The sequence below is a fragment of the Panulirus ornatus genome, chromosome 28, assembly GCF_036320965.1.
Source record: "Panulirus ornatus isolate Po-2019 chromosome 28, ASM3632096v1, whole genome shotgun sequence".
NCBI lineage: Eukaryota > Metazoa > Arthropoda > Malacostraca > Decapoda > Palinuridae > Panulirus > Panulirus ornatus.
In genome coordinates this window covers 16,727,221-16,748,795 of record NC_092251.1, presented here as the reverse complement: position 1 = coordinate 16,748,795, position 21,575 = coordinate 16,727,221, and the positions used below count along the sequence as shown (strand labels likewise).

Below are 21,575 nucleotides of genomic sequence, written 5' to 3'. Positions count from 1 at the left end.
CCCACCCCCATACACAATGTATAACACGCAAATATACATACCTATACATCTCAATGTACACATATATATACACACACAGACACATACATATATACCCATGCATACAATTCACACTGTCTGCCTTTATTCATTCCCATCGCCACCTCGCCACACATGGAATACCATCCCCCTCCCCCCTCATGTGTGCGAGGTAGCACTAGGAAAAGACAACAAAGGCCCCATTCGTTCACACTCAGTCTCTAGCTGTCATGCAATAATGCCCGAAACCACAGCTCCCTTTCCACATCCAGGCCCCACACAACTTTCCATGGTTTACCCCAGATGCTTCACATGCCCTGATTCAATCCACTGACAGCATGTCAACCCTGGTATACCACACTGATCCAATTCACTTTATTCCTTGCCCTCCTTTCACCCTTCTGCATGTTCAGGCCCCGATCACACAAAATCTTTTTCACTCCATCTTTCCACCTCCAATTTGGTCTCCCACTTCTCCTCATTCCCTCCACCTCCGATACATATATCCTCTTGGTCAATCTTTCCTCACTCATTCTCTCCATGTGCCCAAACCATTTCAAAACACCCTCTTCCGCTCTCTCAACCACGCTCTTTTTATTTCCACACATCTCTCTTACCCTTACATTACTTACTCGATCAAACCACCTCACACCACAAATTGTCCTCAAACATCTCATTTCCAGCACATCCACCCTCCTCCGCACAACTCTATCCATAGCCCACACCTCGCAACCATACAACATTGTTGGAACCACTATTCCTTCAAACATACCCATTTTTGCTTTCCGAGATAATGTTCTCGACTTCCACACATTCTTCAAGGCTCCCAGGATTTTCGCCCCCTCCCCCACCCTATGATTCACTTCCGCTTCCATGGTTCCATCGCTGCCAGATCCACTCCCAGATATCTAAAACACTTTACTTCCTCCAGTTTTTCTCCATTCAAACTTACCTCCCAATTGACTTGACCCTCAACCCTACTGTACCTAATAACCTTGCTCTTATTCACATTTACTCTTAACTTTCTTCTTTCACACACTTTACCAAACTCAGTCACCAGCTTCTGCAGTTTCTTACATGAATCAGCCACCAGCGCTGTATCATCAGCAAACAACAACTGACTCACTTCCCAAGCTCTCTCATCCACAACAGACTTCATACTTGCCCCTCTTTCCAAAACTCTTGCATTCACCTCCCTAACAACCCCATCCATAAACAAATTAAACAACCATGGAGACATACACCCCTGCCGCAAACCTACATTCACTGGGAAATTATATGGGAGGATATTGATTGAGAGGTTGAAGGCATGTACAGAGCATCAGATTGGGGAAGAGCAGTATGATTTTAGAGGTGGTAGAGGATGTGTGGATCAGGTGTTTGCTTTGAAGAATGTATGTGAGAAATACTTAGAAAAACAGATGGATTTGTATGTAGCATTTATGGATCTGGAGAAGGTGTGTGATAGGGTTGATAGAGATGCTTTGTGGAAGGTTTTAAGAGTATATATAGCTATGCTGGAACTACTAAACCTTCAAACATACCCTTTTTTGCACTCCGAGATAAATTCTCGCTTTGCACACATTCTTCAATGCTCCCAGAACCTTCATCCCCTCCCCCACCCTGTGACTCACTTCTGCTTCCATGGTTCCATCCACTGCCAAATCCACACCCAGATATCTAAAACACTTCACTTCCTCCAGTTTTTCTCCATTCAAACTTACCTCCTAATTGACTTGTCCCTCAACCCTACTGAGCCTAATAACATTGCTCTTATTCACATTTACTCTCAGCTTTCTTACCAAACTCAGTCACCAACTTCCGCAGTTTCTCACACGAATCAGCCATCAGCACTGTATCATTAGTGAACAACTGACTCATTTCCCAAGCTCTCTCATCAAAAACAGAATGCATACTTGCCCCTCTCTCCAAAACTCTTGCATTTACCTCCCTAACAACCTCATCCAAAAACAAATTAAACAACTATGGAGACATCACACACCCCTGCCCCAAGCTGACATTCACTGGGAACCGATCACTTTCTTCTCTTCCTACTAGTACACATAACTTACATCTTCAATAAAAACTTTTCACTGCTTCTAGAAACTTACCTCCCACACCATATACTCTTAATGTCTTCCACAAAGCTGCCTTCTCCAGCTCCAAAAATGCTACATACAAATCCATCTGTTTTTCTAAGTATTTCTCACATACATTTTTCAAAGCAAACACCTGATCCACACATCCTCTACCACTTCTGAAACCACACTGCTCTTCCCCAATCTGGTGCTGTGTACATGCCTCCACCCTCTCAATCAATACCTTCCAATATAATTTACCAGGAATACTCAACAAACTTATACCTCTCTACTCTGAGCACTCACCTTTATCCCCTTTGCCTTTGTACAATGGCACTATGCATGCATTCAACCAATCCTCAGGCACTTCACCATGAACCATACATATAATGAATATCCTTACCAACCAGTCAACAACAGTCATCCCTCTTTCAATAAATTCCACTGCAATACCATCCAAACCTGCCGCCTTGATGGCTTTCATCTTCTGCAAAGCTTTCATTACCCCTTCTCTGTTTACCAAACCATTCTCCCTAACCCTCTCACTTCGCACACCACTTCAACCAAAACACCCTATATCTGCCACTCTATCATCAAACACATTCAACAAACCTTCAAAATACTCACTCCATCTCCTTCTCACTTCACCACTGCTTGTTATTACCTCCCCATTAAACCCCTTAATTGATGTTCCCATTTGCTCTCTTGTCTTATGCACTTTATTTACCTCCTTCCAAAACATATCTTTATTCTCCCTAAAATTTGCCCTCTTTTTCACCTCTTGCACCTTTCTCTTGACCTCCTGCCACTTTCTTTTATACATCTCCCAGTCATTTGCACTATTTCCCTGCAAAAATTGTCCAAATGCCTCTCTCTTCTCTCTTCTCTTTCACTAACAATCTTCTTCATCCCACTACTCACTAATCTGCCCACCTTCCATCCTTCTCATGCCACAGGCATCTTTTGCCCAAGCCATCACTGCTTCCCTAAATACATCCCATTCCTTCCCTACTCCCCTTACATCATTTGCTCTCACCTTTTTTCATTCTGCACTCAATCTCTCCTGGTACTTCCTCACACAAGGCTACTTTCCAAGCTCACTTACTCTCACCATTTTTTTCACCCCAACATTCTCTTTTCTTTTCTGAAAACCTCTACACACCTTCACCTTCACCCCCACAAGATAATGATTAGACATCCCTCCAGTTTCACCTCTCAGCACAATGACATTCAAAAGTCTCTCTTTCACGTGCCTATCAATTAACACATAATCCAATAACACTCTCTGGCCATCTCTCCTACTTACATACATATTCTTATGTATATCTGTCTTTTTGAACCAGGTACTCCCAATCACTAGACCTTTTTCAGCACACAAATATACAAGCTCTTCATCATTTCCATTTGCAACACTGAACACCCCATGTACACCAACTATTCCCTCAACTGCCACATTACTCACTTTTGCATTCAAATCACCCATCACTATAATCCAGTCTCATGCATCAAAGCTGCTAACACACTCACTCAGGAGCTCCCAGAACACTTGCCTCTCATGATCTTTCTTCTCATGACCAGGTGCATAGGCACCAATAATCACCCATCTCTCTCCATCCACTTTCAGTTTCACCCATATCAATCTAAAGTTTACTTTCTTACACTCTATCACATACTCCCACAACTTCTGTTTCAGGAGTAGTGCTACTCCTTCCTTTGCTCTTGTCCTCTCTCCAACCCCTGATTATACTTCCAAGATATTCCCAAACCACTTTCCCCTTTATCCTTGAGCTTCATTTAAATCAGATCCAAATCATCCTGGTTCCTTTCCTCAAACAAACTACCTATCTCTCTTTTTTTCTCATCTTGGTTACATCCACACACATTTAGACACCCCAATCTGAGTGTTCGAGGAGGATGAGCACTCTCCGCATGATTCCTTCTTCTGATGAGATTGCCTTAATCAATGCATTCAGTTGCCACTGCCATCTCAGCTAAGATAAAGAATTAATTGATATGCTCTTTAAAAATGGCAGCCCTCATCAATTGATGAGATAACTTTTCCTGACTCCGTTAAAATGTTCAAGTTACTCATCGTACCATCAGTAGCATGAAAAGGTCTCTTCCATTGCCAAGAATGCACTGGAAAATAATCTATATAAGGAAAGAAGGTATCATGACAGTCAATCCTTGTGTGGCTAGTCTATATACAAAAACTAGGGAAAGCAGAGGTCACATATATGCCACAGGAATATATACAGGCACCTCACAAATGTAGTGGCCACAATAATACCTACAAAACAGGTAAAGGGAAGCAACATCATAGGAGACAAGAAGGGATGTTTAGAGAGCGGTGATGCCTGGAGAAATAATGACCTGCACAACATCTGATTCCATTGTGGTTAAGAGAAAGGACATAGAAGAACCACACCAGGGATGAGAAAAACATTCTATAATGAGGTGAATAAAACCACTGAAGATATGAATCAGATGCCCACAAGCCTCTGTGAAACAAACATATTAATGATGATGAAGTGGGGTTTCCAGGTCAGAGTGGAGGTTTTAGTTTACTGGTTTTTTCATTCCGAGTTGCTGCAAAGGTCTAACTCATGAGAGAAGATATGTACAGCCCAAAGAAGAAAATAAGTATTACAAGTGAGGAGGGAAAGAATATAAAGTTGTACTGTACAAGGTGGAATTATCAGTTTTTGAGTGAATAGGGTCAAAGATATATAAAGATAACTGATGCAGAGAAAAAAGGAAGCAGGCAATGGGACAGATCCCTGAGTGAGGCTACTGCTGATAAGATAAGAAGGGGAAGTTACTTCTTCAGTGACCACTGCAATGGACTGGCTAAAGAAGCTATGCATTAGGGAGCAAAAAGAAGTGCAAAAGTTAAAGGTAGGAAGTTTTGAAAGCAAAGATTTATGTCAAACCCTGTCAAATGCTCTAGAGATGTCAAGGGCAATGATAAAAGATTCACCAAAATTCCTGTGAGTTCACCAATTAACCTTGCACTATGAAAGGTGAATTGGTGATTAGAAAGAAAGGAAAAGGGTTCCAAATGACTGAGAAGATGAGAGTTAAGAAAAATTTTGTAGACTATGGAGACATCAGAAAAAGAGAGCAATGGGGTGACATTTGGAAGGTATAGAGCAATCTTAGAAAAAAAAAGTTAGGCTTTCAAACACAGTTGAAACAGGTAAGCATGGCTCAAATGCATTAGGATTCGAGGAGCTATGGCACCAGGGCTCTACAGCTTTCCCATTTTAAGCTGTAAAAGTACTTGAATGTCCTTGCACAAAGAAAATATAGAAGAAAGCATATGTTCAGTGAAAGGAGATGTGTGAGGGAGATTAAAAGCAAAATCATCCAATGTGGACTCAGAGGAGAATGAGTCACTGAAAAAAGCAGCTGCATCAGCTGAAGGGTTAGCTAAAGAATAATCTTCGTATCGTTAATCCCTTGACTCCTCAACTGGTTTCCTTGTAAACTTTATGAATCTTGTGAATCTGTTTTTCAAACATTAAAAACTGTATATAATCTTATAACTTCAGAGATCTTTTCTTTACCTTTCAAACTATTCGCCATTTCCCACATTAGTGAGGTAGCATTAAGAACAGAGGACTGGCCTTTGAGGGAATATCGTCACCTGGCCCCCTTCTCTGTTCCTTCTTTTGGAAAATTGAAAAAAAAAAAAAAAAAAGAGGGGAGGATTTCCAGCCCCCGCTCCCTCCCCTGTTAGTCGCCTTCTACGACACATAGCGAATACATAGGAAGTATTCTTTCTCCCCTATCCCCAGGGATAACTTCAGTGATATTCACTTATATATTCATTTATTATACTTTGTCGCTGTCTCACACGTTAGCAAGGTAGCACAAGGAAACAGATGAAAGAATGGCCCAACCCAACCACATACACATGTATATACATACACGTCCACACACACACACACATATACATTTCAACATATACATATGTATACATACACAGACATACATATACACACATGTACATAATTCAAAATTGCTGCCTTTATTCTTTCCCGTCGCAATCCTGCCACACATGAAATGACAACCCCCTCCCCCCACATGCAAGTGAGGTAGCACTAGGAAGAGACAACATAGGCCACATTCGTTCACACTCAGTCTCTAGCTGTCATGTATAATGCACCGAAACCACAGCTCCCTTTCCACATCCAGGCTACACAAACAACATATAACAATAAAAAATATCAATTCTGAGGTATGTTTCATCCATTACTCTCGCTTTGATAATGTGTAGAAATTCTGTAAATGTTTCAGTAAAACATGCTAAAAAGTGTGGCAGTAATGCCTGATTGTTGAGCTGCAACTGGGCATGCTTATTCATTTATTTTTCCTACACCAAAACACTGGTAAATGAATACTGTTGTTTATTACATGAAAATTAAATTCTTTTTGTAAAAATACCAGCCATAACAATCAGATGCAGTGTTATCAAGGTCAGGCAGGTGCTGGCAGTATTGCCTCCACTTTTTCTGGGAACATCTGTCTCACCCAGGTCAACTTTCAGAACTGGAAGAGCCACTGTCCATAAAATCATTTTCCATATGACCCAAAGACAGATCATTATTGTCACATAATTCAGGATAAAGTTCTGCCTGGTCCTCTAAATCTAGTTAAAAGCCAACTCAATTCCCTTCCCAGAAGATCTGAGAATTTAGTGTCTTTGGCATGGTTGGAGGACAACTGACTGTGGGGAAAAATTATTATGCATTGCCACTTTGGCAACTAGTAAGGCTCAGCAGGTGACCTTGAAATAGATACAAATCTCTATTTGTAAACTTACATCTAGAGGAGTTGTCTAGCTAGTGTAAATATTCTTTTAAAGGAGTGAAAAGGTAAAAGAAGAGTTGGAAAAGTAGCATGGACATTTGAACTTAAACATGTCCGCTGAACAGCAGTAGACACATAAAGCTAAAGGTAAGACTGAAGTAATAGTGTTTAAGAAGGGTGCCTAGACATGAGGAAGCTGGGGATATGTAGAGTGTCTGAAAAAAAAAAAAAAAACCAGTCCACCTGCTATATAGTTTCAGAAGTGACACTTGGTTAAGGTTTATTGTGGGAACAAGCATGTGACACTCTCAGGGTGAAATCATCATACATCTGGTTGCTGAGATTTTCATTTCTAACAACATGTGGCCCAAGTTCTCACCTGGAAGCAAGAGTGCATGTGAAATTTCAAGGCACGATCAAGTGGCTGCCTTGCCTCATTCAGATCAAGACCCTATGGACTCAAAACATGTACCTAGAATACTTCAGGAACCTTGCCAATACCATGCCTAGATATCTACATATAACAATCAAGGCCAAAGGAGAGATGACAAATTCATGACAAAGGATTTTTGCAGACACTAATGCATTCAGGGTGAATGGGCAGGACTCTGCAAGAGCTACCAAGCTGTACAGTAGGAAAAGGACTAAACTATGGAGACTTACTTAACGGCAGAAACAGGAGATTCATTGGAATATATAAGAGAGTATCATGTATTCATAAAGGGAGAAAAAACTTTCTGCAACAGAATTCATTTGATTGGCTGACCGTAGTTTTACTGTCGAATATAAGATTCAAACTTATTGACTATTTTCCTCATTAGCAAGGTATTGCCAAAAACAAAAGAATGATTTCCTCTGCTCACATCCACTCTACAGCAGGTATATATAATACGCTGAAACCAGTGCCCAGGCTTCAATATATACTTAACTTCTATCTATCTATATCTTTGATGCCGTTCCCTTTGGGAACTCCCTCGAGGGGACGGCCATAACAAAAGAGTCTTCAGAACTGTTGAACTCCAGTGCTGCTTCTCAGCCTTTTGTGCATCCCCCTTAACAGGCTAAGGCAGAGGGCAACTCTAGTGTAGTGTTTTCAGAGGCTCCTACCTAATGTTCCTACCATCAACTCTAGTGTAGTGTTTTCAGAGGCTCCTACCTAACGTTCCTACCATCCACTTCTACCCAATGTATCTATCTAATATTCCTACCTAATGTTCCATCCTACTACTTCTAACTAATGCTCTTAGCTAATGCTTCTACCTAATACTTCCTTCTGAAGTTCCTTCCTAATACTTCTATCTACTGCTCCTACCATTTTGCCAAAAGGCATGGCTAGAGCAAAGCACTCAACACAGAAAAATCTAGAGTTGCGAAGAATGAATTGTGTGAGTTGAGCATTGTCAAGTGTTATGTGTGATAAGGAGACTTCTGCAAGTTTGTGGACAGAATGCTAGCAGTCCATGTGTACATGATGCTGAGAGAAAAGACAGCTACCTGGGTCAATGATGTGCAGTTCGACAACTACTAAAGTGCTGACTCACTATGCACCCTGTCACTAACCCTCTCAGTACCAAGACTGGTAATAGCTGTGATATACCTCTCTGGTCGGTGGCTGCTTATCAAATACTACCCACCTTATACTTATTAACTTTATCAGTAATATTGGGAAACTCTACTAATAAGCATATGTGAAAATTACTGATCTATACAAATTAATCTTTTTATTATCTCTACTCAATACATCAATCAGTAATACCTGGATGATGCTGGAATCCTTTCGCTCTTTATCATCATTCTCTTCTTGGTTGGGGCTGTTTATGTTGAATATGTCATGCATAAACTGTGCCTTCATCAAAAACATTATGGCAACTCCTTGACTGTAAAGAAAACAGGAGTATTACTTCAAATGCAATATTCAAGTGAAATACTGAAAAATTTCCGATACAGAATTAATATTTACCTTCTTTTTCACCTCCTGCACCTTTCTCTAGACCTCCTGCCTCTTTCTTTTATACATCTCCTAGTCATTAACACTACTTCCCTACAAAAATCGTCCAAACGCCTCTCTCTTCACTTTCATTAAAAATCTTACTTCTTCTTCCCACCACTCACTACCCTTTCCAATCTGCCCACCTCCCACCTTTCTCATGCCACAAGCATCTTTTATGCAAGCCATCGCTGCTTCCATAAATACATCCCATTCCATTCCATCCCCCACTCCCCTTATGTCATTAACTCTCACCTTTTTCCACTCTGCACTCAATCTCTGGTACTTCCTCACACAAGTCTCCTTTCCAAGCTCACTTACTCTCACCACTCTTTTCACCCCAACATTCTCTTCTATTCTGAAAACCTCAATAAATTTTCACCTTTGCCTCCACAAGGCAATGATCAGACATCGTTCCAGTTGCCCCTCTCAGTGCATTAACATTCAAAAGTCTCTTTCACGTGCCTATCAATCAACACGTAATCCAATAATGACAGTTGGGGTGAGAAAGTATCAGTAAATTTTAGGGAGAATAAGATGTTTTGGAAGGAGGTAAATAAAGTGCCTAAGACAAGGGAGCAAATGGGAACATCGGTGAAGGGGTCTAATGGAGAGGTAATAACAAGTAGTGGTGAAGTGAAAAGGCAATGGAGTGAGTATTTTGAAGATTTGTTGAATGTGTTTGATGACAGGGTGGCAGATATCGGTCACTTTGGTCGAGGTGGTGTGTGAAGTAAGAGGGTCAGGTAGAATGGTTTGGTAAACAGAGAAGAGGTAGTGAAAGCTTTGTGGAAGATGAAAGCCAGCAAGGTGGCGGGTTTGGATGGTATTGTTGTGGAATCTATTAAAAAAGGGGGTGACTGTGTTGCTGACTGGTTGGTGAGGATATTCAATGTATGTATGGTTCATGGTGAGGTGCCTGAGGATTGGGAGAATGCATGCATAGTGCCACTGTATAAAGGCAAAGGGGATAAAAGTAAGTGTTCAAATTACAGAGACATAAGTTTGTTGAGTATTCCTGGGAAATTATATGAAAGGGTATTGATTGAGAGGTAAAGGCATGTACAGAGCACCAGAATGGGGAAGAGCAGTATGGTTTCAGAAGAGGTAGAGGATGTGTGGATCAGGTGTTTGCTTTGAAGAATGTATGTGAGAAATACTTACAAAAATGGATGGATCTGAATGTAGCATTTTTGGATCTGGAGAAGGCATATGTGTCAGTTTTGTGGAAGGTATCAAAAGTATATGGTGTGGGAGGTAAGTTGCTAGAAGCAGTGAAAAGTTTTAATCAAGGATGTAAGGCACGTGTACGAGTAGGAACAGAAGAAAGTGATTGGTTCCCAGTGAATGTCAGTTTGTGGCAGGGGTGCATGATGTCTCCATGGTTGTTTAATTTCTTTATGGATAGGGTAGTTATGGAGGTGAATGCAAGAGTTTTGGATAGAGGGGCAAGTATGCAGTCTGTTGTCAATGAGAGGGCTTGGAAAGTCAGTCAGTTGTTGTTCGCTGATGACACAGCGCTCGTGGCTGATTCGGGTGAGAAACTGCAGAAGTTAATGACTGAGCTTGGTAAAATGTGTGAAAGAAGAAAGCTGAGAGTAAATGTAAATAAGAGGGTCGAGGACAAGTTAATTGGGAAGTAAGTTTGAATGGAGAAAAACTGGAGGAAGTGAAGTGTTTTAGATATCTGGGAGTGGATTTAGCAGCAGGTGGAACCATGGAAGCGGAAGTGAGTCACAGCATGGGGGAGGGGGTGAGGGTACTAGGAGCGTTGAAGAATGTGTGCAAAGCAAGAACATTATCTCGGAAAGCAAAAATGGGTATGTTTGAAGGAGTAGTGCTTCCAACGTTATATGGTTGCGAGGCGTGGGCTATGGATAGAGATGTGCAGAGGAGGGTGGATGTGATGGAAATGAGATGTTTGAGGACAATATGTGGTGTGAGGTGGTTTGATTGAGTAAGTAATAATAGGGTAAGAGAGACATGTGGTAATAAAAAGACTGTGGTTGAGAGAGCAGAGGGTGTTTTGAAATGGTTTGGTCACATGGAGAGAATGAGTGAGGAAAGATTGACCAAGAGGATATATGTGTCAGAGGTGGAGGGAATGAGGAGAAGTAGGAGACCAAATTGGAGGTGGAAAGATGGAGTGAAAAAGATTTTGAGTGATCAGGGCCTGAACAAGTCTAAACCATTTCAGGACAGCCTCTTCTTCTCTCTCAACCACACTCTTTTTATTTCCACACATCTCTCTTACCCCTTCATGACTTACTCAATCAAACCACCTCACACCACAAATTGTCCTCAAACATTTCATTTCCAACACATCACCCTCCTCTGTAAACCCCATCTATAGCCCATGCCTCACAACCATTTAATATTGTTGGAATTACTATTCCTTCAAACATACCCATATTTGCACTCCAAGATAATGTTCTCTCCTTCTACACAACTCCCAGAACCTTTGCCTCCTCCCCCACCCTGTGACACACTTCCACTTCCTTGGTTCCATTCACTGCATTCACTTCCTCCAATTTTTCTCCATTCAAATTTACATTCCAATTTACTTGTCCCTCAACCCTACTGAACCTAATAACCTTGATCTTATTCACATTTTCTCTCAACTTTCCCCTTTGACACACATTTCCAAACTCAGTCACCAACTTCTGCAGTTTCTCACTTGAATCAACCACTAGAGCTGTAGCATCAGCAAACAACAACTGACTCACTTCCTAGGTCCTCTCATCCCCAACAGACTGCATACTTGTCCGTCTCTCCAAAACTTGCACTTACCTCAACCACCCTATCCATAAACAAATTAAACAATCATGGGGACATCACTCACCCCTGCCACAGACCAATCTTCACTGGGAACCAATCATTCTTCTCTCTTCCTACTCGTACACATGCCTTACATCCTTGGTAAAAACTTTTCACTGCTTCTACCACCTTACCTCCCGTATCATATACTCTTAAAACCTTCCACAGAGCATCTCTATCAACCCTATCATATGCCTTCTCCAGATCCATAAATATTACATACAAATTCATCTGTTTTTCTAAGTATTTCTCACACATTCTTCAAAGCAAACACCTGATCCACACATCCTCTACTACTTCAGAAACCACACTGCTCCTCGCCCATCTGCTGCTCTGTACATGCCTTCACTCAAGTTTATCCCCTTTGCCTTTGTACAATGGCACTATGCATGCATTCTGCCAATCCTCAGGCACTTCATCATGATCTACACATACAGTGAATATCCTTTCCAAACCAATCAATAACACAGTCACCCCCTTTTTTAATAAATTCCATTGCAACACCATCCAAACCTGCCACCTTGCTGAATTTCATCTCCCGCAAAGTTTTCACCACCTCTCTCTTAACCAAAGCATTCTCCCTGATCCTGTCATTTCCCACACCACCCAAACCAAAATACCCTCTATCTGTCACTCTATCATCAAACGTTCAACAAACCTTCAAAATACTCACTCCATCTCCTCACTTCATCACCACTATTTTTTACCTCCCCATTTGCCCCCTTCACCGATGTTCCCATTTGTTCTCTTGTCTTGCGCATGTTATTTACCTAAAACATCTTTTTATTCTCCCTAAAATTTAATGATACTCTCTCACTCCAACTCTCATTTGCCCTCTTTTTGAACCTTTGCACCTTTCTCTTGGCCTCCTGCCACTTTCTTTTGTATATCTCCCAGTCATTTGCACTACTTCCCTGTAAGTATCATCCAATTCCCTCTCCTCTCTCTTTCACTAACAACTTTACTTCTTCATCCCACTACTCACTAACCTTTCTAATCTGCCCACTCCCACCTTTCTCATGCTATATGCTTCTTTTGCACAAGCCATTACTGCTTCCCTAAATACATCCCATTCATCACCCACTCCCCTCACGTCATTTGCTCTCACCTTTTGCCATTCAACACTCAATCTCTCCTGGTACCTCCTCACACAAGTCTCCTTTCCAAGCTCACTTACTCTCACCACTCTCTTCTCTCCAGCATTCTCTCTTCTTTTTTTGAAAACCTCTACAAATCTTCACCTTCATCTCCACAAGATAGTGATCAGACATCCCTTCACCTGCCCCTCTCAGCAAATTAACATCCAAAAGTCTCTCTTTTACACACCTATCAATTAAGACATCATTCAATAATGCCCTTTGACAATCTCTCCTACTCACATACATATACTTGTGTATATTTCTCTTTCTTAAACAGGTGTTCCCAATCACCAGTCTTTTTTCAGTGCACAAATCCACAAGCTCTTCACCATTTCCATTCAGAATACTGAATACACCATGTACACCAATTATACCCTAAACTGCCACATTACTTACTTTTGCATTTAAATCATCCTTCACTAAAACCCAGTTTTGTGCATCAAAGCTGCTGAATCACTCCCTCAGCTGCTCCCAAAAGACTTGCCTCTCATGATCTTTCTTCTGATGACCAGATGCATAAACATCAACAATCATCCATCTCTCTCCATCCACTTTCGGTTTTACCCATATCAATCTAGAATTTACTTTCTGCCACTCCCACAACTCCTGCTTCAGGAGTAGTGCTACTCCTTCGTTAGCTCTTGTCCTCTCACCAACCCCGACTTCAATCCCAAGACTTTCCCAAACCACTCTCCCCCTTTACCTCTGAGCTTCATTTCACTCAAAAATACTACTTATCTCACTTCTCATCTTGGTTTCATCCACACACATTCAGACACTCCAATATAAGCCTTCGAGGAGGATTAGCATTCCCAATTTGACTCCTTGAGTTTCCCTTTTTAGAAATTGAAATACAAGGAGGGGAGGGTTTCCAGCCCCCTGCTCCTGCCCCCTTTAGTCGCCTTCGATGACACACAGGAATTGTGTGAGATGTATTCTTTCTCCCCTAGCACTACCTCGTGTGTACGCAGGGGGAGGGGGTGCCATTTCATGTGTGGAAGGGTTGCGGCAGGAATGGATGAAGGAAGCATGTATGAATATGTAGATGTGTATCAGATATATGGCATCAGATATATATCTATGGGAGCAGGATAAGGCTGGATCACAGTGTGAGAGACTGGTAGAAGATAAAGATTATATAAAGGTAGATGAAACATAAAGTACTCAAACAGTTATTCAAAAAACTTGGATAAGTTGGTATGACTTCTTTTATACAGTCAGGAGAACACAATAATGAATCCTACTGATGAAAGCGAGATGTAAGGGGCACTGAATATAAAATTTCATGTCAAAACCTGTTTGTCTTGAGATGCAATAAATGAATACAGATGAAAGAAATCTGTTAATATATCAAATGTGATAAATCTCGTATGAAGTTAATCATACTACAGAATTTAGTTACTTACAAGAATGAGAAGAAGACCACAGCCTTGATACACAAGAATTTGGCAAGTGGTGACATAGGGTCCAACTCCCTCCTCATGGCTTTATAGAATAAAACTAAGCAGTACATTGCCACAAATTGTGACAAATTGTTGACCACGAAGAGGTAAACAAAAGCCTGAAAAAATTGAGACATAAATATACACAAGTATTCAATGTTTCACTGAATGTTGAAAAGGTTTTGCAATATTTTTAGATATGTATTTAACAATGTTCATCAAAATCAAAAGTTTAAAATAAGCATCACTCGCAATGTTGGTCAACTCTCTGATGTAATATCACTATTGGTTGCAAATGTTCCTATAAAAGGATCTGAAATTTCTTTTAAGAAATATTCCTATGTTCAGTTTACATCACCCAACAATAACACAACCAAACCTGAATAAACCAAGGTCGGTTCTAAGGACAATACAAAAGTCCCTTGCCAACCATTGAGGTTATGCTCCTATAAGACCCCATGGTTGGCAAAACCATGATTGGTGAAGTAAAGGGCCTATGGGAAATGAGGGGTCAGAGGGAGTGCCTTTTGAGAAGCATACTTCAAGTCCTATAATGAACTCTTCAAAGTTAATAATAAGTATATCATACTTCACAAAGAACATATTTTATAACAGTACAAATTACTCATAAAACTGTACAGTAATAATGTGATGGCAGTATGTCACCACTGACGCTATGCCTCCACAATCCCACACAGCTAGTTACACTGCACAAGAGGCTTCCCTGATGTTCACCCTAGCAAACTGTGTGATTACGACATTTCTCAAGTATCTCAATAATGGTGGTCTCTCATGCTAGGCTACAAGCATCCTAATGCTTGGAAATTTTTTTGTGCTGCTATGGAAAATCTTAGATACTCAAAACCTAATGATGTGGCTGGTAAAATGGTATACAGTACCATAAGTGTGTAGATTCAAAACCATTGTAAGCAAAGAACCTCTGTACGTCTAAATTCAACAAAATTTAATCATTTGTCACCTATGCTTTACAGCCTATATATGGAACATTTTGAAATAAAATACATAGCAATATCTTGCTTATCGATGCAAAATTATTTAATCATATTGACAATGTCCTCTATATATGGTATATCATCAAAAATCATAATAACTTCTTTCTCAAACTGAATAATTTAGTACCCTAAACTAAATTCACACCTGATATTCAACATGAATATTATTTAGCAATGTCTTACCTGTTAATGCAAAATTCTTTAATCATATTCATGATGTCCTCTATATGTGGTCCAACTATGAAAACCTTGATAACTTCTTTCCCAAATGGAATGATTTAGTACCCTTAACTAAAATCACACCTAATATTCAGCATGAATGTTACTTGCTATCTTAGTATACTATATTTACAAATATGATATTTCTGAAATAACAAAAATCAAAGGCAAACAAATGTGTTTATATGTTTGTCTTTATACAGGCAAAACTGCAACAGAGTCAAGCTATCAATATTGTCTTATAATTTTTTCAAAGCATTTCATATCAAGTGTTGAGAGAGAGAGAGAGAGAGAGAGAGAGAGAGAGAGAGAGAGAGAGAGAGAGAGAGAGAGAGAGAGAGAGAGAGAGAGAGAGAGAGAGAGAGAGAGAGAGAGAGAGAGAGAGAGAGAGAGAGAGAGAGAGAGAGAGAGAGAGAGAGAGAGAGAGAGAGAGAGAGAGAGAGAGAGAGAGAGAGAGAGAGAGAGAGAGAGAGAGAGAGAGAGAGAGAGAGAGAGAGAGAGAGAGAGAGAGAGAGAGAGAGAGAGAGAGAGAGAGAGAGAGAGAGAGAGAGAGAGAGAGAGAGAGAGAGAGAGAGAGAGAGAGAGAGAGAGAGAGAGAGAGAGAGAGAGAGAGAGAGAGAGAGAGAGAGAGAGAGAGAGAGAGAGAGAGAGAGAGAGAGAGAGAGAGAGAGAGAGAGAGAGAGAGAGAGAGAGAGAGAGAGAGAGAGAGAGAGAGAGAGAGAGAGAGAGAGAGAGAGAGAGAGAGAGAGAGAGAGAGAGAGAGAGAGAGAGAGAGAGAGAGAGAGAGAGAGAGAGAGAGAGAGAGAGAGAGAGAGAGAGAGAGAGAGAGAGAGAGAGAGAGAGAGAGAGAGAGAGAGAGAGAGAGAGAGAGAGAGAGAGAGAGAGAGAGAGAGAGAGAGAGAGAGAGAGAGAGAGAGAGAGTTGAGAGAGCAAAACAGCACAGAGGTGAAGGGTTAGAAAAAAGCCTGTTTTGTAAACAATGATCACAAATATACCTAAAGTTTATCTTGAGATATCTTATTCATCATACACCTTGTTGCAAGAAGTAAGTCCAAATATCTATAGAACTGATATACAGCATTTAGACCAAGGTATATTTAACCAAGTGGAAAATTCCAACAGGAAAAAGTTCCTCAGTAAAGTTAACAAAGCAGTATCCTACTGACACAGCTCTAACAAAGAGGCCAGGTTAAACCATGAAAACAGCCTTAGATCTACAACAGAATGTTAATTCAGAGAAAAGTTTCAAACTGCCAGGGGAAACCAGAAAAGGAGTTCCCCTTGCTAACCTATGAAGGTACGGTATTCTTAGAGATCTCAAACCAGATAGAGGACAGAAAACTTTCCAAGCTTAGTCTTCTAGAAGGCAAAGTAAGGATATTCAAAGCTTATATATTCAACCTTCTCAAACCATGAGCTGGAAAAAACTTAATCCAAGACTTGCTATGACAATGAGAAGATCTTCAAGGATGATCTGCTATAAACTTTCTTGAATGAATAACACCCACACCTTCAACAATCCCCACTAGGTTGCCAAGGGGAAGGAAAGAATGTTTCTCATGAAAAACAACCTGAGGATCAATCCCAAGTGGGACTAAAACAGGTCAGTTTCCAAGACTTTGACAGAGGGATCCGAAGGTTTTCTTGACCTTTCTTCTTGAATTCTGAGGAAAGACTCAGTAATACCTTAGTAAACTGAATCTTAAGGAACAGATGAAAAGATTCCAAAACCGATTAAAAGTGTCTGATTAAACACACTAAACACTGAACAATATTACCTTTACAAATCTTGTGCTGTAAAAGTGTGTAGAATCCATAGGTGCAAGTTTCAAAATTAACTGCTGGACACTGATAAGATGCAAAATTCCTGACTCTATAGGAAGCCTACTAAAACTTGTGGGATCAACCAAGAGCAATTGCACAGATGAAGAAGTCTGACATTTAGAATGTTTCTCCCACTTGGGGTTATCAAGGTCACTAACTGAAAAATATCAAACAGCTATGGGAAAAATTCACTCAAGATATCAGGAATGTAAATTTGCTTCCACATTGGGGTAAGCAAGAAGCCTTGTCCTTCAGGTACTGGTGGGGGAGGCAAGAAGCTTTGTTCCTCATGTACTGGTAGGGAAAGTAAGGAACACTGTTCCTCAGGTACTGGTGGGGAGGCTAGGAGCCTTGCTCCTTAGGTCCTCGTGGGGTAGGCAAGGAGCTTTGCTCTTCAAGTCCTGGTGGGGCAGGCAAAGAGCCTTGTTCCTTGGGTCCTGGTGGGTAAGATGAGGAGCCTTGTTCTTGAGGTACACACAGTAAACTATGAACTCTGTAATTCAAACACTCATCTTTTTTCGACTTGCCTTTATAATGTGGCATGAGTTATGGAATCTGACAATCCTCATACAACACAGTTAATCCCATTCTTCAAAAATTCTACTGCAATATCATCCATCCAGGCTTCATTTCATCTTATGCAGGCTGTCACCACCTCTTCTCTTTTCACATCACATGCCACCACAAACCAAACACCCTATTGTCAAACACATCAAAATATTCATTCCATCTCCTCTTCAACTCATTACTAACTGCCATGTTGAGCTAAGTAATAAATCATCATCATTTCACTCTATGTTCCTTAGGGCATCACATATTTGCAGTCCAGAGTTTATTAATGATGAGTTTGAGAAGATACATTCTCTTGGATCCAAGTTAAGGTATCCTAGATCTTTCATTGATCTTTCATTGTAAGAAGTTGGCATACAAATAATTTTATAGAGTTGAACCCAAACCTAACCTTAACACCAAGAACCTTTAGTTCTCCCTTTTAATAACAATTTTACTTTACTTTCCATGCTGCTTAAATCCTTTAATGCAAATAATGCCTTCAGCAACAATAACACTACAAAGAACATTTAATCAGGAATTCACCAAAAAGTTCTGCTGGATGCATCTATAAAGTATTTATTTTTATTTATCTATTTTGCTTTGCCGCTGTCTCCCGCATTAGCGAGGTAGCGCAAGGTAACAGACGAAAGAATGGCCCAATCCACCCACATACACATGTATATACATACACGTCCACACACGCAAATATACATACCTATACATCTCAATGTATACATATATATACACACACAGACATATACATATATACACATGTACATAATTCATACTGTCTGCCTTTATTCATTCCCATCGCCACCTCGCCACACATGGAATAACAACCCCCTCCCCCCTCATGTGTGCGAGGTAGCGCTAGGAAAACGACAACAAAGGCCCCATTCGTTCACACTCAGACTCTAGCTGTCATGTAATAATGCACCGAAACCACAGCTCCCTTTCCACATCCAGGCCCCACACAACTTTCCATGGTTTACCCCAGATGCTTCATATGCCTTGGTTCAATCCATTGACAGCACGTCGACCCCGGTATACCACATCGTTCCAATTCACTCTATTCCTTGCACGCCTTTCACCCTCCTGCATGTTCAGGCCCCGATCACTCAAAATCTTTTTCACTCCATCTTTCCACCTCCAATTTGGTCTCCCACTTCTCCTCGTTCCCTCCACCTCTGACACATATATCCTCTTGGTCAATCTTTCCTCCCTCATTCTCTCCATGTGACCAAACCATGGCATGCCATGATGAAAATGTGTTAAGTTTTAAGGTAAGCAAACTGGTTACGATCTTTCTATTAGACTTAAGCAACATGAATATAGTATATGAACAGGACAAGAATCAAATGCCTTGTTTAATTACCTTAAAAACTATGATAATTGTTTTGACAGGAGTAATGCCATCTCAGTTATCAATTCTAACTCCAGTAATGCCATCTCAGTTATCAATTCTAACTCCAGTATCATGAGAAATATCAATGAAACTTCTTTTATCAAATGCACAAAGAATTGTAACCTTAATATTAGTGAAGGCCTATACAAATTGGATAGCTTTATTACTGATAAAATTTGTAAACAATACCCCTTTTTATCCAAATAAGTTTATGATATGCTTGTTGTCAGTCTTGGACACACCCAACCTCCATTCGGGCAGTCACTTGTTTACCAAATGGTGTCCTAAATACGTCCCTTAATTGTATATAATCTGACATATTTCTTTCTTGTATCTCCCCTAATGATGTGATTATTACACGAAAGTGCACTTGGGAACTCATTGTGTTTCATTTCCCCATGGACTCATAGGAATACATTGTTATTCACTGATGATACAGCACTGGTGGCTGATTCAGGTGAGAAACTACAGAAGTTGGTGACACTTTGAAAAAAGTATGAAGAAAGCTGAAGTAAATGTAAATAAGAGCAAAGTTGTTAGGTTCAGTAGTTTGAGGGACAGGTTAACTGGAAGGTAAGTTTGAATGGAGAACAACTGGAGGAGGTAAAGTGTTTTTAGATATCTGGGAGTGGATTTAGCAGCGGATGGAGCCATGGAAGCGGAAGTGAGTCACAGGCTGGGGGAGGGGGCGAAGGTTCTGGGAGCACTGGAGAATGTGTGGAAGGTGAGAAAATTACCTCGGAGAGCAAAAATGGGTATGTTTGAAGGGATAGTGGTTCCAACAATGTTATATGGTTGCGAGGCATGGGTTATAGACAGGGTTGTGCGGAGAAGGGTGGATGTGTTGGAAATGAAATGTTTGAGGACACTATGTGGTGTGAGGTGGTTTGATTGAGGAAGTAATGAAAGGGTGAGAGAGATGTGTGGTAATAAAAAGACTGTGGTTGAGAGAGCAGAAGAGGGTGTGTTGAAATGGTTTGGTCACATGGAGAGAATGAGTGAGGAAAGATTGACAAAGAGGATATATGTGTCAGAGGTAGAGGGAACGAGGAGAAGTGGGACACCAAATTGGAGGTGGAAGGATGGAGTGAAAGAGATTTTGAGGGGTCGGGGCCTAAACATACAGGAGGGTGAAAGGCGTGCAAGGAATAGAGTGAACTGGAACAATGTGGTACACCGGGGTGGACGTGCTGTCAACGGAATGAACCACAGACCTCCATTGATTATCCCAGATGCTTCACATGCCCTGGTTCAGTCCACTGATAGCATGTCAACCCTGGTATACCACACTGTTCCATTTCACTCTATTCCTTGCAGGATCTTCATCCTCTTCATCAGGCCCCAATTGCTAAAAATCTTTTTCACGCCATCCTTCCATCTCCAATTTGGTCTAACACTTCTCCTTGTTCCCTCTACCTCTGACACATTTATCCTCTTTGTCATTCTGTCCTCACTCATTCTTTTTATGCGACCAAACCATTTCAAAACAACTTCTTCTGCTCTCTCAACCACACTCTTTATATTACCACACATCTCTCTTACCCTTCCATTACTTACTCGATCAAACCACCTCACACCACATACTGTCCTCAAACATTTCATTTCCAACACAACCACTCTCCTCCATAGATCCCTATCTATAGACCATGCCTCATAACCATATAATATTGTTGGAACTACTATTCCTTCAAACATATCCATTGTAGCTCTCAGAGATAAGGTTCTCTCCTTCTACACATTCTTCATTGCTCCCAGAACCTTTGCCCCCTAACCCACCCTGTGACTCACTTCTGCTTCCATGGTTCCAATTACTGCGAAGTCCACTCCCAGAAATCTAAAACACTTCACCTCCTCCAATTTTTCTCCATTCAAATTTACATTCCAATTAACTTCAAACACTTCCTGAACCTAATAATCTTACTCTTATTCACATTTACTCTCAACTTTCTTCTTTCACACACTTCTCTAAACTCAAGTCACCAATTTCTGCAGTTTCTCACTTGAATCAGCCACTAGAGCTTTATCATCAATAAACAACAACTGACTCACTTCCCATGTCCATTCTTCCCCAACAGACTACAAACTTGCCCCTCTCCAAAACACTTGCATTTACCTCCCTAACCACCCTATCCATAAGTAAATTAAACAACCAAGAGGACATCACACATACCTGTTACAGACTGACCTTCACTGGGAACCAATCACTATACTCTATTCCTACTCATACACATGCCTTACATCCTTGATAAAAACTTTTCCCTGCTTC

The 21,575-nt window shown here is 40.7% G+C and overlaps 1 protein-coding gene across 3 annotated transcripts in view; it reads right to left on the bottom strand.

The window, feature by feature from the left end:
• The window catches only part of LOC139757868 (transmembrane protein 184C), a 229,380-nt gene that overhangs the window by 38,216 nt on the left and 169,589 nt on the right, over positions 1-21,575 (bottom strand). For all 3 annotated transcript variants that reach the window (XM_071678777.1, XM_071678779.1, XM_071678778.1), the window contains exons 7-8: positions 14,261-14,415; positions 8,668-8,788 (exon numbers count right to left, since the gene is read on the bottom strand). In XM_071678777.1, coding sequence (XP_071534878.1) covers positions 8,668-8,788; positions 14,261-14,415 — 276 coding nt within the window. The remainder of the gene's footprint in view (positions 1-8,667; positions 8,789-14,260; positions 14,416-21,575) is intronic.